Here is a 14813-nt window from a genome sequence, read left to right as displayed (position 1 = left end):
TTATGTGCATCCCCTACCCTTGATCCCCTCCACTGACTTCCCTTATGCCTGTTTACCCTCCCTTTAGGTTGTAAGCTCTTACGAGCAGGGAACTCTTCCCTCCTGTTACAATACTTATTTCTTCTGCTCCAGTTACACTGATACTGGCTTTGTTTGGAGCTTTTGAAGTCTTTGTAGTACTCGTTTATTGTCCTGTGCTATTATGCCTTGTATGATCTACTTTACTTTTTGTAATCTGTATGGCACTACTGCCTTAGAAGTAGAGATGGGCGGGCTCGGTTTCCCGAAAACCGAGCCCACGAGCCGCATCGGAATTGGCGCGAGCGGTCGGGCACAGAAACGAGGCACAACATCATCATTGTCTTGTCAGATCTCGCAAGATTTTGATTCTTTAAATAACGCCCGAAACGGAGCTCCGTCATCATTTCACAGAGAGACAGAGAATGGATAGCAGCGTCTTTGATAGGGTCTAGTCTAGTTAGGCAGGGTTAGTATAGTGATAGTCTCAAGTCACATTGCCAGTGCCAGAGCCCACCCACAATTAGGAGAGGTGTCAGTGGGCTTTGTTTAATAGGCTGTTATTGTTCTTTCCAGTCTCCACTCAAAGTGTACTGTGCCACAATTCACCCACAATTAGAAGAGGTGGCATTTTGCATTTTCTTTATACAAATTTAATAGGCCACTATTGTTCTTTACAGTCAAATTGTATTGTGACACAATTCACCCACAATTAGTAGAGGTGGCATTTTGCATTTTCTTTATACAAATTTAATAGGCCACTATTGTTCTTTACAGTCAAATTGTATTGTGCCACAATTCACGCACAATTAGGATAGTTGGCATTTTGAATTTTCTTAATAAAAAAATAATAGCCTACTATTGTTCTTTACAGTCAAATTGTATTGTGCCACAACTCACCCACAATTAGGAGAGGTGGCATTTTGCATTTCCTTTATAAAAATGTAATAGACTGGAATTGTTCTTTACACTCACAGTGTACTGTGCCACAACTCACCCACAATTAGGAGAAGTGGCATTTTTGTTATACAAATTTAATAGGCTGGTATTGTTCTTTACACTCACAGTGTACTGTGCCAGAGCTCGCCCACAAGTAGGAGAGTGGGCATTTTGCATTTTCTTTATAAAAATTTAATAGGCTGGTATTGTTCTTTACACTCAAATTGTATTGTGCCACAACTCACCCAGAATTCAGATAGTTGGCATTTTGCATTTTTTTAATAAAAATTTAATAGGTTACTATTGTTCTTTACACTCAAATTGTACTGTACCAGAGCTATGGATTCCCAGCAGTCCCCAGAAGACCAGGAGCACCAAGCAGCTGCTGGTACCAGTCATGATGATGATAATAATAATCCCTCTACCTCTACATCATCTGCTAAAGCCTTTCTTAAAGTGCATAGTGTTTGTAAGTCAGGTAAACAAAAATGTAAGAAAACACCTTTTACTTTAGTAAAGAAAAAATCACCTTTACTCAAGGCTAAGTTAAGTGCCGAAAAAAATAAATAAATTGCCAACATGCCATTCTACACATGCAGTGGCAAGGAAAGAATCAGGCCTTCACCTTACTTTAGGAGTGCTAGTTCTGCAAATGTACTTCAGACATCTTCTTGTAAGGTCACTGATGACGATGGAAGACCTTCTGATTCTGACTACAAAAGTGGTGCAGAGCTGGAAGAAAGTAGCAAGTCCTTACAAGAAAATGTTGGTTCTGATCCAGATATGACACAAATAGCTGAGGAGAGTCTTGACCTTTTTGAAACAGTACTCACAACGAAAGCCCCCTGTCAGCATATGTTCTGATGTGTGCATGAGCAGGCCAAGTGTAGCCGGTGATACCCAAATTGAGGATGTTATTTTGGAATTGCAAGAGGATGAGCGTGATATTTCTGTAGCTGATGACGGCGCTAATGAGGATGTTGATGACGATGATGTTGTTTGTGTAAGTCCTGCACCAGTGGAAGCAGTTGTTGACAGTGAGAGCAAGAAGCCCATTGTCATGCCTGGGCATGACAAAAAAAATCCACCTCTTATGTCTGGAATTATTTTTACCCAAATGCTGACAACAGCTGTGTAGCCATATGTAGCGTTTGTAAATCCTCAGTCAGTCAAGGTAGGGATATAAACCATTTAGGAACTTCATCCATGTTACGCCATTTGAAGAGAGTTCATGGGAAGCTTTTGAGAAAATCCGAAACTTATCCCTACAAAATAACAATAAGCAGTCCAACATCAGCTAGCTCCCTGTACTCATCTAGATCACGGCCTCTGCAATCGACACCGACAACACCATCCTCATCAATATCATTAGTGTTAGTCCTGCATCCAAGCCGCTTAGGCTACATGACTTCTCCCCTAACCAGGATTCCTGTGAAGATTGCGTGACCGTTATGCCTACTACTGCTGGTCCTGCTGCTGGGGGTGAATCTTCCTCCCAAAAGCAGCCCAAGAAGAAGACCACTAGTACTTTACAACAATTAACTGTGAAACAATCTTTTGCTAGAGGAAGCAAGTATGACAGCAGTTACCCAGTCGCAAAGCGGATCACAGACGCCATGGCGACTATGCTAGTGTTAGATCTGCGTCCAATATCCACTATTAACGCAGCTGGTTTTTCACAGTTAATTGAGGTCTTGTGTCCCCATTACCAAATTCCTTCGCGACACCATTTTTCGAGAAAAGCTATTTCTCAACTGTACCAGAACGTTCGTAAAAATTTCATGATTGGGCTACAAAATGCCATCATACCCACTGTACACTTAACCACAGATATGTGGACAAGTGGAAGTGGGCAAACAAAAGACTGTGACAGCCCACTGGAAGGTGTTTCGACCTTCACAAGCAGGAAGAGCAGCAGCATGTACACCACTACCACCACTACTTAACATTTCTCACAGGCAGGCTACTCTTTGTATCACCAGCTTCACTAACAGGCATACAGCTGATAATTTGTTACGAAAACTAAGGGATGTCATCAGGGGCGGGCTGGACAGGGGGGCAGCGGGCACCCGGGCCACTCAGTCTAACGGCTGTTCGGGCCAGCCGCCTCCCCCCGTCCCCCCCACTGTGGATGAAAAAAATAGGTTAATATTGCCAGCGCACAGGCAGCCGCATCACATGACACGCGTTGTGGCCGCGTCATTATGACGCGGCCGCATCGCGTGTCATGTGATGTGGCCGCCTGTGTGCCCCCCTGGGCAGATACCTGCCAGCCCGCCCCTGGATGTCATTGATACATGGCTTATGCCACTTACACTCTCCCCAGGATATGTCATTTCTGATAACGCCACCAATATTGTGCGACCATTACTGCTGGGTGAATTCCATCACATTCCCTGTTTTGCTCACACAATAATATTGGTAGTGCAGAGCTTCTTGAAAAATAACCGTGAGGTGCAGAAGATGCTTTCGGTGGTCCGTAAAATTTCGGGACATTTCCGGCATTCTGCCACAGCATGTAGGAGATTGCAGCAGCTACAAGAACAATTTAATTTGCCCTGCCACCAACTTAAGCAAGAGGTGTTAACAAGGTGTAATTCCACCCTGTACATGCTTCAGAGGATGGAGGAACAGGGCAAAGCCATACAAGCGTATTGCACAAGTCATGACATTGGGAAAGGAGGGGGAATGTATTTCAGTCTTGCACAGTGGAGAATCCTTTCTGTGTTGTGCAAGGTGCTGAAACCATTTGAAGTTGTGACGTGTGAAGTGAGTTCAGACACTGCTAGCTTGAGCCAAGTCATTCCCTTAATTCGACTTTTGGAAAAGCAGCTTGAGAAACTGAAGGAGGAGATGAAAGAAAACAATTTCACAAAGTATGATGGCCTTGTAGAGTTCTTAATTCGCTTCGCCATGATCCAAGAGTTAATAAAATCTTGAAGTCAGATCACTATGTTTTGGTGACTGTGCTTGATCCTAGGTTTAAGACCTACGTAGATTCTTTGCTTCCAACTGACCGAGATTTGAAGAGGTGCAAGGAGCTCCTGGTCAGCAAGTTGACCGCTCAAGTGGTCCGTAGCTTGACAGCATCTCCTCCTTCAGTTTCTCAGGCAGCTGCTGCTCGTAAGAAATTGCGCTTTTCAAAGAGAAGCAGGGATGACGCAGGTGGCAGACCACAACATTTTGACATCTGGTCTGGTTTGAAAGAATTTAGCAAAAATAGTGTGATCTCGGCCATAAATCCATCCGATCCTACTATTAACATGCCAAGGATGGTGGAGGATTATTTTCAAGAGTTCATTGAAATCGACATGTCAGACAGTCCTTTCCATACTGGGAGGAAATACAAGCAATTTGGAAACCCATGTACAAACTCGCTTTGCAATAGCTAAGCTGCCCACCCTCCAGTGTGTACTCAGCCCTTGTCGCTGAAGTGCTTGGTTTGTTAAAGTGTGCATGTCCTTTGTAAGATCCAACATATGGTTGGGTGGGAGGCCACAAGGACAATTCCATTTTGTATTACTTTTCTATTGTGAGTTTGTGACACTGGTGTGTGGTAATGTTTTCTAGATGTGATATAAACTGCAGTGTGTTTGTGTCGTTGCTCTGTCGCTTAACATCCAGCCAGCTCGCTGCAGTATTTGGCTGAAAGTGTATGAAAAGCATATTGTGACCTGTGAGATGGTAAAAATTGAATGGAAATGACTGGAAATTAGTGTTAGTGAGGTTAATAATAATGTAGGTACAAAATAATACCTAAATTATGTGATTTTAGCCCAAAAAATTTAATTTTGTAAAAAAAAAAATAGCAAAACCAAACCAAAACACACAAGGGCAGTTTTGGCAAAACCAAAACCCGAAAGTAATCTAGATCCAAAACCAAAACACGGGGGTCAGTGAGCATCTCTACTTAGAAGTAGATGACACACAATCAAATCACTTATTTTTTTTTGTTTTTTGATATGATTGACTTTAATTTTGGATTGTTCCTCTTCTTATAGTTAGAGATAATTTATAGGACCCTTGTGCACTACTACATGTATATAAACTCTTTTCTCCTTTCCCCTATACACAGTCTAGCTATTGCCAAGAAATAAACAACAAATTCAGACAATAGCAGCAATAAAATGTGAATTTTGACTCTCCCCACCCAAAGTCTGCTTCCTAAGACATCCCCTTCAGATTTCTTTAACTGTTTATATAAACAAACAGTATAATTTAAATAGAAAATATACCTTTTAAGCCTGGTACTAACTACCTCCAGGAATCTGCAATCTGTTGTTGGTTCTGTTCTTCTGACCTAGATCACCAGCTATCTGGTTTTAGTTTGAGCCTGCCTGAGGTGAAACAGAATGCACTGCTGCAGACGCTGACCCGACATGAATTGATGACTTTCCTGCCTGGGCTGGCTATTCACACCACGTGAATACAGCCAGGCAATATGTTACGAGTCTTATTATATGACTCATAACAGGGGCCTGTCACTGCTGGAGATTGCCTCCTCTCCGGTGTCGATTCTTGGCTGCCACTTCACCAGTCCGGCCTGCGAGCCCATATCAAAGCAGTCGCCAGCAGTGAGCACCGCATTGACTGCTGAACAAACAAAAAAAGAAAAAATAGAAAATATTAAAAATGAAGTCCTGGCCCTGGCTGTGGGCCTATTTAACTGAGAAGGCCTTGGGCTTCAGGCCCATTGTCAGTCCGACTCTGAGCGCAGGATTGTGACAGCCTATAGATTCTTTCTTCTTTGAAGTGCTGCCAACATGAAAAGGGAAGGAAATATCTAGCCTTTTGATCTTTGGACAAACGGTGGGATTTAATCCCAGTAATCTTCAGAGTCATAGCGTCAGGTTTATCACCAAAGAGTAGAGAACCTTCAAAGGAAAGCTTTGATAACTTGTTTTTTGAGCAAGAATCAGTTGCCATTGACGCAGCCAGAGAGATCTTCTAGACACAACTGAGGAAGCCTTAGTTCTGACTGAAAAGACAATAGTATTCAGTAAAGCTCCACCAAGGAATTCAATCCCTACTTGCATGGTTTTAATACTGTTTAGTAATGTTCTATTTGATATCTGTATGTAGGGTATTCACCTAGACTAGAAACTGAAGTCATCTCTACACCTGATTTTAAAACCCTTCCCGAGGAAATGTGACATTTCTTAAAGATACCTTCCATTTTCCTATCCATGGAATCTATCAAAGAACCCATATATTCCAAAGTAATGGTGGTACTAGCTGAAAAGACTGCCTATTGTCGCATCAACATTGGGATATGAACTCCATTTTGCAACCTCATTATCCTTGAAAGAATACATGCAATCAATTCTCTTATGATTAATTAATCTGTCTTCTATCCAGTTGTCCCATTCCTTTTAGATTAAATCTAGGAAAGTTCTAGTTTTCTTATGACAATCCACAAAAAAATAGTAGTTGCTGCAGAGACGGGACTGGTGTCTTATCAATGCCTGCGGTTCTATTAATATGTTTAAAAGGGATATCGACGCTGTGAAGGTTAAATAAGCGGTCATCCTCCTTAATCTCCAGCACTCACTGCTAGAGGACAATTTGGGATCAGTAATGGACTCCACAGACCCCCATGTAGATGGACCTGGCGTAACATCATCTAGGTCCAAATATGCCTGTGGCCTAGATCTCTTCATCCCTTGTATGGCATACAAATCTTCTTTAGTGACAAAATTGTCCTACATTAACTTAATCATCCAGGAAATAAACTTGCTCTGGGGGCTGCACACTGGTATCTTTGGAGTGGGGCATATCGGCTGCACAGAATACCCCTTCACAATTCTATGGTAAAGACTTGTCACATGCTCCACAAACATGATGATGGAATTTGATATATGTTTGACTTCCATAGGCTCTGAAAGAGTATTGAGAAGGGAAGAGTACTTACAAACTAACTTGGGGCTTACCTAGAATGGGTGCTCTTCAGATTTTTGGGGATGGACTCAATCATGATGATGCTGGCAATCCTATATTGCTGCTTTTTCAATAGGTGTTCAGCAATTCCAAGGTGTCCTGTGTCTGCAAAAAACTCTGCAGAGTTCAGTGGCAGTCAGTCTCACAATCCAGCACTCACCTGAGTCTGCGTGATGTATGTGTGTGTGTGTGTGTGTGTGTGTGTGACAAAGGGTTAATAAAAAATCAACCACCTGGTCTGTTTAAAATGCTTACAAATTCCCCTGTCTATGCCACACATTAGCTTTGCCTTACCTTAACTATGCACCCACCAAGGTTTTTGTGAAGAGCTGACACTCCTATTCAGGATGCCTTCAGTTCCCCTTTACACAAATCTATTACGATTTGCTTTCATCAGAGTTATCATAAGCCAAATGACCTCCACTGACCCAGAGATATCATAAACCAGATGATCTGTCCTGTTTCAACTATGGTTTTAAAACCAAGCTAACATGTGAATTCATAATAACACAGAGGCCAGAACTTATTAAGTGCAATTTAATATGGAGAATAAATCCACAATACTTAAAAACCATTAACTAAATGACATACAAAGATATAATACAATAGTCTTTCGAAGGATCAAGTTTTTGTTTGCTGGGAGAAGCAGAATAAAGGGACACGTCTCTCAATAGGACATTGACTCCCCAAAAGTGATCAAAATCTTTGAGCTACAGAACATATATAAACACGCTGCAGATGCCCACAGCCACTGGTTCACTGTAATGTCAGAATTAGAAAGTCTGTGTAAATGCAAATTAGTTGTTTATGAGCTCTATCCAAACACTTTTCAAGTCAGGTTTTCTTTACTCGTGTTTAGCTTCTCCCCAGAATATCTTACAAAGATGATTTTACCTCCATACAACAGGTCATAAGTTTACCTTCATTTGCATACCAAACATGACTCTTGTAAGTATAATATTTGAGAAAATATGATATGACATTTTTCCGTGTTCTTATGTCCCTTCACACTTATTCCAGTTGCTTTGGCCCCCAGTCAGGGTCTGTTTGTTGCATATCACTGTCCTTAGATATCCCATAAGTTATTGATATAAACTTAAAAAGAGATTTCAAAGACTTCAGTTTATGCCCTGGGTTATAAATTGGTACTCGCCATTCGTCTGTAGCCACGGTCTGGACTCTACTATCTACAAATACCTCATGGGGAGAGAAAAAAGTTTAGAAACAATCAAAGGGATACATTAATTTAAATTCAGGTTCCAGGTTTTAATCCATGGCTGGACACAGTGTTCCTTTGAGCTTCACCAAGCTAATACTATGAATTAATTCGCAAACACATATTTGCAGTTTTATATGACTAGTAATTGGCTTGCATATGACCGTCAGTATCCAGAGAAAGCACAGCGTTGGCCAGTGGTATTGTCATAGGGCACAGAGAACTGTGCGGCGGTTCCAGGGCTCCTCTTCTACTTTGTGTCACAGATGATCTCCCTCTTGGGGGTAAATGTATCAAGCTGCAATTTTTTTTCAGCGATTTAAAATCACCGCAAATCACGAGAGATAACTGGTGATTTTAAGTGTAAAATTGCCATATGTATTAACCTGCGATTTTGATTTTACAAAATCCAATCTCTGGCGATTTAAAATCTACACAAACACCTATTTCTCCCATGTAATAGTCAAACTTCCCCGAGTTTGAACAGAAACTGAAACTCACCCGAGATTGAACAGAATTAAAAGCATGTTGTGAGCTATCTGGTCAATGTCAGTATAACTGGAGGCACAATGGAAGTTTAAAGAAAGCATATTTTTTGATGTAGAGGGGCAAAAAATATTATTCATTTTCTTACGGGGAACAAAATATTTGATGAATAATTTAGTGGGTCATATTTAATTAATAATTATATGTAAGGAATTTTTTTTTATTTTTATTATATTACAGTGGCTTAATATTTCATCACCAGTGGGGCAATATTTATATTTTTATGATGTGGCAACACTTAATATTTCCTGATGGGGACACCATTAAATATACATACTTGTGGCACTACAAGTGTCAAGCATGTACATGAGCACTTGTAGTGTCACAAGTATGTAGTATAAATGATGTCCCCATCAGGAAATATTAACATCATGATTAAAAAAAATAGGAAGCCAATATAGTAAAATAAAAAAATGTAAAAACAAATTACATGTATTCATTAAGGAAATGTGCACCCATCATTGTAAGCGTTGAATTTGCTCTTGCTAAGGGATATATTTTAAAGATAAGTGTATGTCAAAATAAGATGCATCTCAAGGGGAAGGGTTGCTTAACGTGCATCTAATGCTCCTTACTTTACTTTATTTGTACCTAAATGTCCCTTATCTGCCTCTTGTAGTGCAAGAGGCTGCAGGTGTTAAATACACACATCTTAAAATAATGGCACAATTTGAGCATATGGGCACTGCAACACATTTTGCAAGATGTACAAAATTACAACATTCTGAAGCATTTACATCTAACTCTAAATTAAACAAATGCAAATAGGTAGATGCATACAGATGTTGCACAAAAATGCCAGCCACCAATGCTGTATAATAATTTAAAAACATTTTTGCCCCTCTAAAACATAAATCATGCTTTATTGAAACTCCCATTGTGCCTCCTGTTATATTTAACATTGCCCTGCAGTGTAACAGTGATGTGTTTGGCAATTTCGTTTATAGAAAGCAGCGTGTTGTTTCTGGCGATTTTAAATTCAAACTCTGGCGAGTTTGCAAAATCACAGCTAAATACATTTGGCGATTTGCATAGCTAGAGTGACAAAAGTCGGGACTGCGATTTGTGCCGATTTTGAAAGAGACACTTCTCTAGCTATTTTACATCAAATTGCCATTTAATAAATCAGCGATTTTAAACTCGCCCGAGAAAATCGCTGGACATGCAAAATTGCAGCTTCATACACTTACTCCTTGGAGTCAATTGACCCAGCAATGAAATGCAATACGTGACACTGATGCATGCACACACACTTAAAATCAAACATAGTAGTTGCAACTACTGACAGCTAGGAGCCACCCCTTGGCTCGACTAACACCACAGGTGCTGCACTGCTGAGAATTCCAATAACCAGTTAAGCCCACTGCTCTACAGAAAAACAGCAAAGCACTGCCTACACTACTTGATAAGTTACATACATAAAGGAAGACAGGGGAAAGAAGAAGCTGAAATATCCATGCATTCTTTTTTCCTGTCTCTACTCAGATAGAAGGGAGTTAGTAGACTGCCATGGAGTATTGAAGAGGAAATAATAGTTTGAATCTGTTTTTAGTCAAGTATAATAGATACGTTTGGGTGTTCTGTTTCCTTGCCATAAGTATTGGTGGAGCATACTTTGCCTGCGTTAATCTAAAGATGAAACTCCCATTGTTGTAACTGTCGGAGTTCCAGGTGTTCAGGTCTTCTCATCCCTTCGAACGATACGATGCAGAGTATAAAAAGATTTTTATGTTCGGTGAACCAGTGGAGCCTGCTTGAAAATTTCAAGAAATGTATGTTGTGAGCACTTAATTTATTTACAAGCTTTAACAATGATCATTTAAACTATCTTACTTTTAGAGCTCTTCTAGGGACAGATATCTCTGAACAAGTACGTAACGCTGCAATCAAGTTGCCCTCCCTCAAAAAAAAGGATTAAATCTCCATCGGTGTGACTGTCAACTTGTCTGAAACAGAAACTGTCCAAGAAAAACATCAAATGTGTCACTAGTAAAGGTTTAATCAATAATTAAAGCAGTGTTTATGAAAAACATTTTAAATGTATGTTACATAAAGCGTTACGCTTTAACATCTCAGGACTACAGTGGAAGCGGAAACGGCTATGTTCATGTTCAATACAACTATAAACATTATGGACCATATTTCGAGGTCAGATAAAGCAAAAAAAGAGCTAAACCATGTTGCACTGCAGTGTGGGGACCTTTAAAATTTGTAGACAGATTTAAAGTTGGGAGAGGATGTCCTAGCTCAACTTTAAATTGCAGTGTAAAAAAGCTATGCAATATTTGTGTGCTACTTGCAAAGGCAGACAGTGTTTTCCCTGCATGCAAAAAATTGCATTTGCACCCCTTACATTGCAACAAGATTTGTCAATTAGCTAATTTTGCTTTGTTTCTTTTAGATTATATTGGAAAACGTAAAGAATGCCTATGCTTCTATCCTACACATAGTTTGTGCTAAAACACAAATGTACCATTAGCTGTATCCTAAAGTTTATAGGAATACCAAATATGTACTTTTTGTTATTTATTTGGTTCACAATAAAGTGTAATATTATTATTATTATTATAGTCATTTTTTTATAAGGCGCCACATGGTTTCCACGGCGCCGTACACAATGCAAACAGTGGACCAAACAGGGTAAACAATACAGAACAATAAATAAGTGGTACCAAGACTCCAGAAGCTCCAAGCATAACAAGTATAGTGAAGTTGGAGCATTAGAAATGGTAAAGAGACAGGAGGAAAAAGGGCCCTGCTCATGAGAGCTTACATCCTAAAGGGAGGGCAAACAGCAGGCACATAGGGGAGTCGGGACCAAGCGCAGGAGGAGCAAGCAAGGAGAGAGAGAGATGAAGAGACGAGCATAGAGAGAGGGTGAGGTGGATGACTGTACCACCTTTAAACCTTGAGGAAGAGGTGAGTTTTAAGTGCCCGCTTGAATGAGCACAAATTAGAAGACAGACGGATGGAGCGTGGATTCGGAAATGGGATGAGGTGATCAGGGTAGAGGAGAGGCGACAGTCATTGAAGGGAGAGTTGGAGAAGTCTGAGATACCACAAAGATGAGAGTAGACGAGGTCAAGGGAGTGACCAAGGCAGTGGGTGGGGGATGAGGTCCATTGAGTGAGACCAAGGGAGGGAGGAAGAAAGAGCGGGACATTTGATGGGAGGCAAAGTGAGAGGGGTTATCAATAGGAATGTTAAAATCTCCAAATATGATAAAGGGGAGGTCAGTGGAAAGGTAGTGGGAAAGTCATGCTGCAAAGTTGTTGAGAAAAGGGGAGGTGGGGCCAAGGGGATGGTAGATGACAGAAACACGGAGGTGGATGGGGGAGAAAAGACGGATATACTGGACCTTGGAGGATGAAAAAGAGAGGGAAGGCACAATGTGCAGTTAAAGGATAGGAAGAGGCCCACTCTACCTCCTGGACAGTCCTCCGGTCTGCTGTTGTGGGTGTAGGAAAGGCCCCCATGGGAGAGAGCAGCGGGGGAGGCAGTGTCGGTAGAAGAGAGCCAGGTTTCGGTGATAGCAAGGAAGTTAAGAGAGTTGGAGATGAAGTGGTCATGGATAGCGGGCAGTTTGTTACGATGGATCTGGTGTTCCAGATAGCATAGGAGACAGGGAGAGAGGGAAGTGGGGAGATATGGATGAGATTGGCAGTGTTGCTGGAGCGGGGGGGGGAGGGTTGAAGTTGGGACGAGGAAGGGGTGTAGGGGAAAGGATGGGTATAGGACAGGCGTGAGGAGGCATGATGGGAGATTGGGAGACGAGTGGGGGTAGAGGGGGAAAAAATATTTGGGGCAGGAGAAACAGGAGGAGAGGTCAGAGAGTAGAGACCGAGGCGAGGAGCACAAAAGGCAAACAGTGGTGAACCAGCCTACATAATGAAACTGAAGACAAAATAAATTGCAGGGCTAAACAAAATAATATTGCTTTCATACTGCCACCCTGGCAATATCATGGGTATATGAATCCGGGATATTGCCACGGGACAGGCTCCCAGACAGGCAAAATCCTGGGTCGACCGGGTTCACACTGAACCCGGGCAGACCCGTGCTTGACAAAAAAAAAAAGATAAATTGAAAAAAAAAGAATAAAAAAGTAATTTTACCTTAGTATTTTTTCATTGCTGCCTGTCCGGCAGGTTACATGAAGAAGTGACGTCATTGCTATTGGCCATGGAGAAAATTATGTATTTAAAGCGGCAATAGTGGACCCTACACCTGTATAATGTAATCCAGGCGTAGGATTCGCTATTGTCGCTTTAAATGCATAATTTTATCCCTGGCCAATAGGAATGACGTAATTTCTTCATGTAACCTGCCAGACAGGCAGCGATGAAAAAATACTAAGGTAAAAGGACTTTTTTATTCTTTTTTTTTGGGGGGGGGGAAATTCAAGGTTTTTTTAATACATTTTTTTTTAAAGTTTTTTACACTAGTCGGTGAAAAACCCGGGTCTCACCGTTCATAGTGAAGGCTTCCCGGGTACGACCCGGGAATTTACCTGGGGGTAAATGTATCAAGGTCCGATTTTGCAAATCCAGCGATTTTTGCTTTCAAACAACACGCTGCATCCTAGCAGCGTGTTCTGTAAACACATCACTGTCACACTGTTCTACAATAGAGCCGGAGCTCCGGCAACTGTAAAAACTGTAAAAAAAATAGATAAAAGATTTTTTTTAAAAAAAAAGTGTGGAGTGCCCCCTCTATTCCGTATTAACCCTAGTGCTGCCAGACTACTGCTGGTTCCGTGAAAATAGGGGAAAAATTTGTGTGGGGTCCACCCAATTTTCATGGAGCCAGCACTAGGCAAACCAGCCGGGGTTAGTGGCACTATAGCAGGGGTCCCCCTGCCATAATGACAACCAACCCCAGGCTGTTCAACGCTGGGCTGGATTCCCTAGGGAGTGGCGTCTGCCGAAAAAAATGAGCGGGCCCTCCCCTCTAGGGACAACCAGCCCAGTGCTGAAAGCACTAGGGATCTTCCTACACCCCTGGGCGGTGGGTGTAGGGTAATAACGGTAATAAAAGTAGAAAAAAATAAACAGACCCCATTTTGTTTTGTGGAACTATAAGTCCCAGCCAGCCAGGGTGCCATAAATAGTGTGCACATGCTGCTATTTGTATACCTACAAGCACCAGCATACCCATGGCAGCCAGGGCATGTTGGCACTTGGAGAACCACAAGTGCCAACATGCCCTGACACCCACGGCTGGCTGGGACCTGTAGTTCCACAAAAGAAAATGTTAAATAAACCACCACACCCTTGCTAAAACCACATACATTTAATAAAAATAATAAACCCACAATAAAGACATTAAACACCCTCATTTATACCACATTTTTATATTTTAATAATAAATGCCATATACTCACCACAGATGTTTTCATTTGTAGTCAGCAGCTTTTAATCCTAAAGTGGCTGTAAACCAAGTCCCAATTAAATTTGTATCCAAAGTCCGTCTTGTAAAAGTCCAAAATAAATTTGTAATTCCCAAAGTCCGGCTTGAAAAGTCCAAAAATAATTTGTAGATCCAAAGTCCCTGCTTGTAATGTCACAAAAGTATTTGTATCCAAAAGTCCCATGCTTGCAATGTCTTCTTTTCTTCTTGGACAAAAAGCCCCCCTTGTTGCTTGAAGTCTTTATTTCTTCTTGGCCAGGGGACCCCCTTGTTGTTTGAAGTCTTCTTGTCTTCAGCCAGGAGGGCTCCATATTTGTAATATCCATGCTGGAACATTCTTGATTGAAGAAAAAAAAAAAAAAAGAGCAGAGCCTACGCAAAGAGCTTCTACAGTGCTCCGATACGCAATGAACTCAGTTCATTGCGCTAGGTCTATTTATAGTATTAGGGGATTTTCCTGGGAAACCCCTAATACTGTAAATAGTTCCACAATACAAAATGACGTCCGTTTGTTTTTTTACACTATAATCGCCGTTTATTACCCTACACCCACCGCCCAGGGGTATAGGAAGAGCCCTAGTGCTTTCAGCACTGGACTGGTTGTCCCTATAAGGGGGACCCGCTTGTTTTTTTTGGCGGACCCCACTCTCTAGGGAATCCAGCCCAGCGCTGAACAGCCTGGGGTTGGCTGACATTATGGCAGGGGGACCCCTGCCGCGTGTCCCTCTGTTATAGTGCCACCAACCCC

The 14813-nt window shown here is 41.5% G+C and overlaps 1 protein-coding gene across 3 annotated transcripts in view; it reads left to right on the top strand.

Annotated features, from left to right (window-relative positions):
* OSGEPL1 (O-sialoglycoprotein endopeptidase like 1) overlaps positions 1-11218 on the top strand; it is a 188650-nt gene extending 177432 nt beyond the window's left edge. For 2 of the 3 annotated variants that reach the window (XM_075180030.1, XM_075180032.1), the window contains exon 8: positions 10496-11218. In XM_075180030.1, the coding sequence (XP_075036131.1) occupies positions 10496-10574 (79 nt within the window). In that variant the 3' untranslated portion in view covers positions 10575-11218. The remainder of the gene's footprint in view (positions 1-10495) is intronic. The other variant, XM_075180031.1, reaches the window with a different exon arrangement.
* The last annotated feature ends 3595 nt before the right edge of the window (positions 11219-14813 follow it).

This window comes from Mixophyes fleayi, chromosome 7 (assembly GCF_038048845.1).
Source record: "Mixophyes fleayi isolate aMixFle1 chromosome 7, aMixFle1.hap1, whole genome shotgun sequence".
NCBI classification, from domain to species: domain Eukaryota; kingdom Metazoa; phylum Chordata; class Amphibia; order Anura; family Limnodynastidae; genus Mixophyes; species Mixophyes fleayi.
Note: the sequence above shows the minus strand (reverse complement) of the source record. Positions and strands in the feature narration are given on the sequence as shown.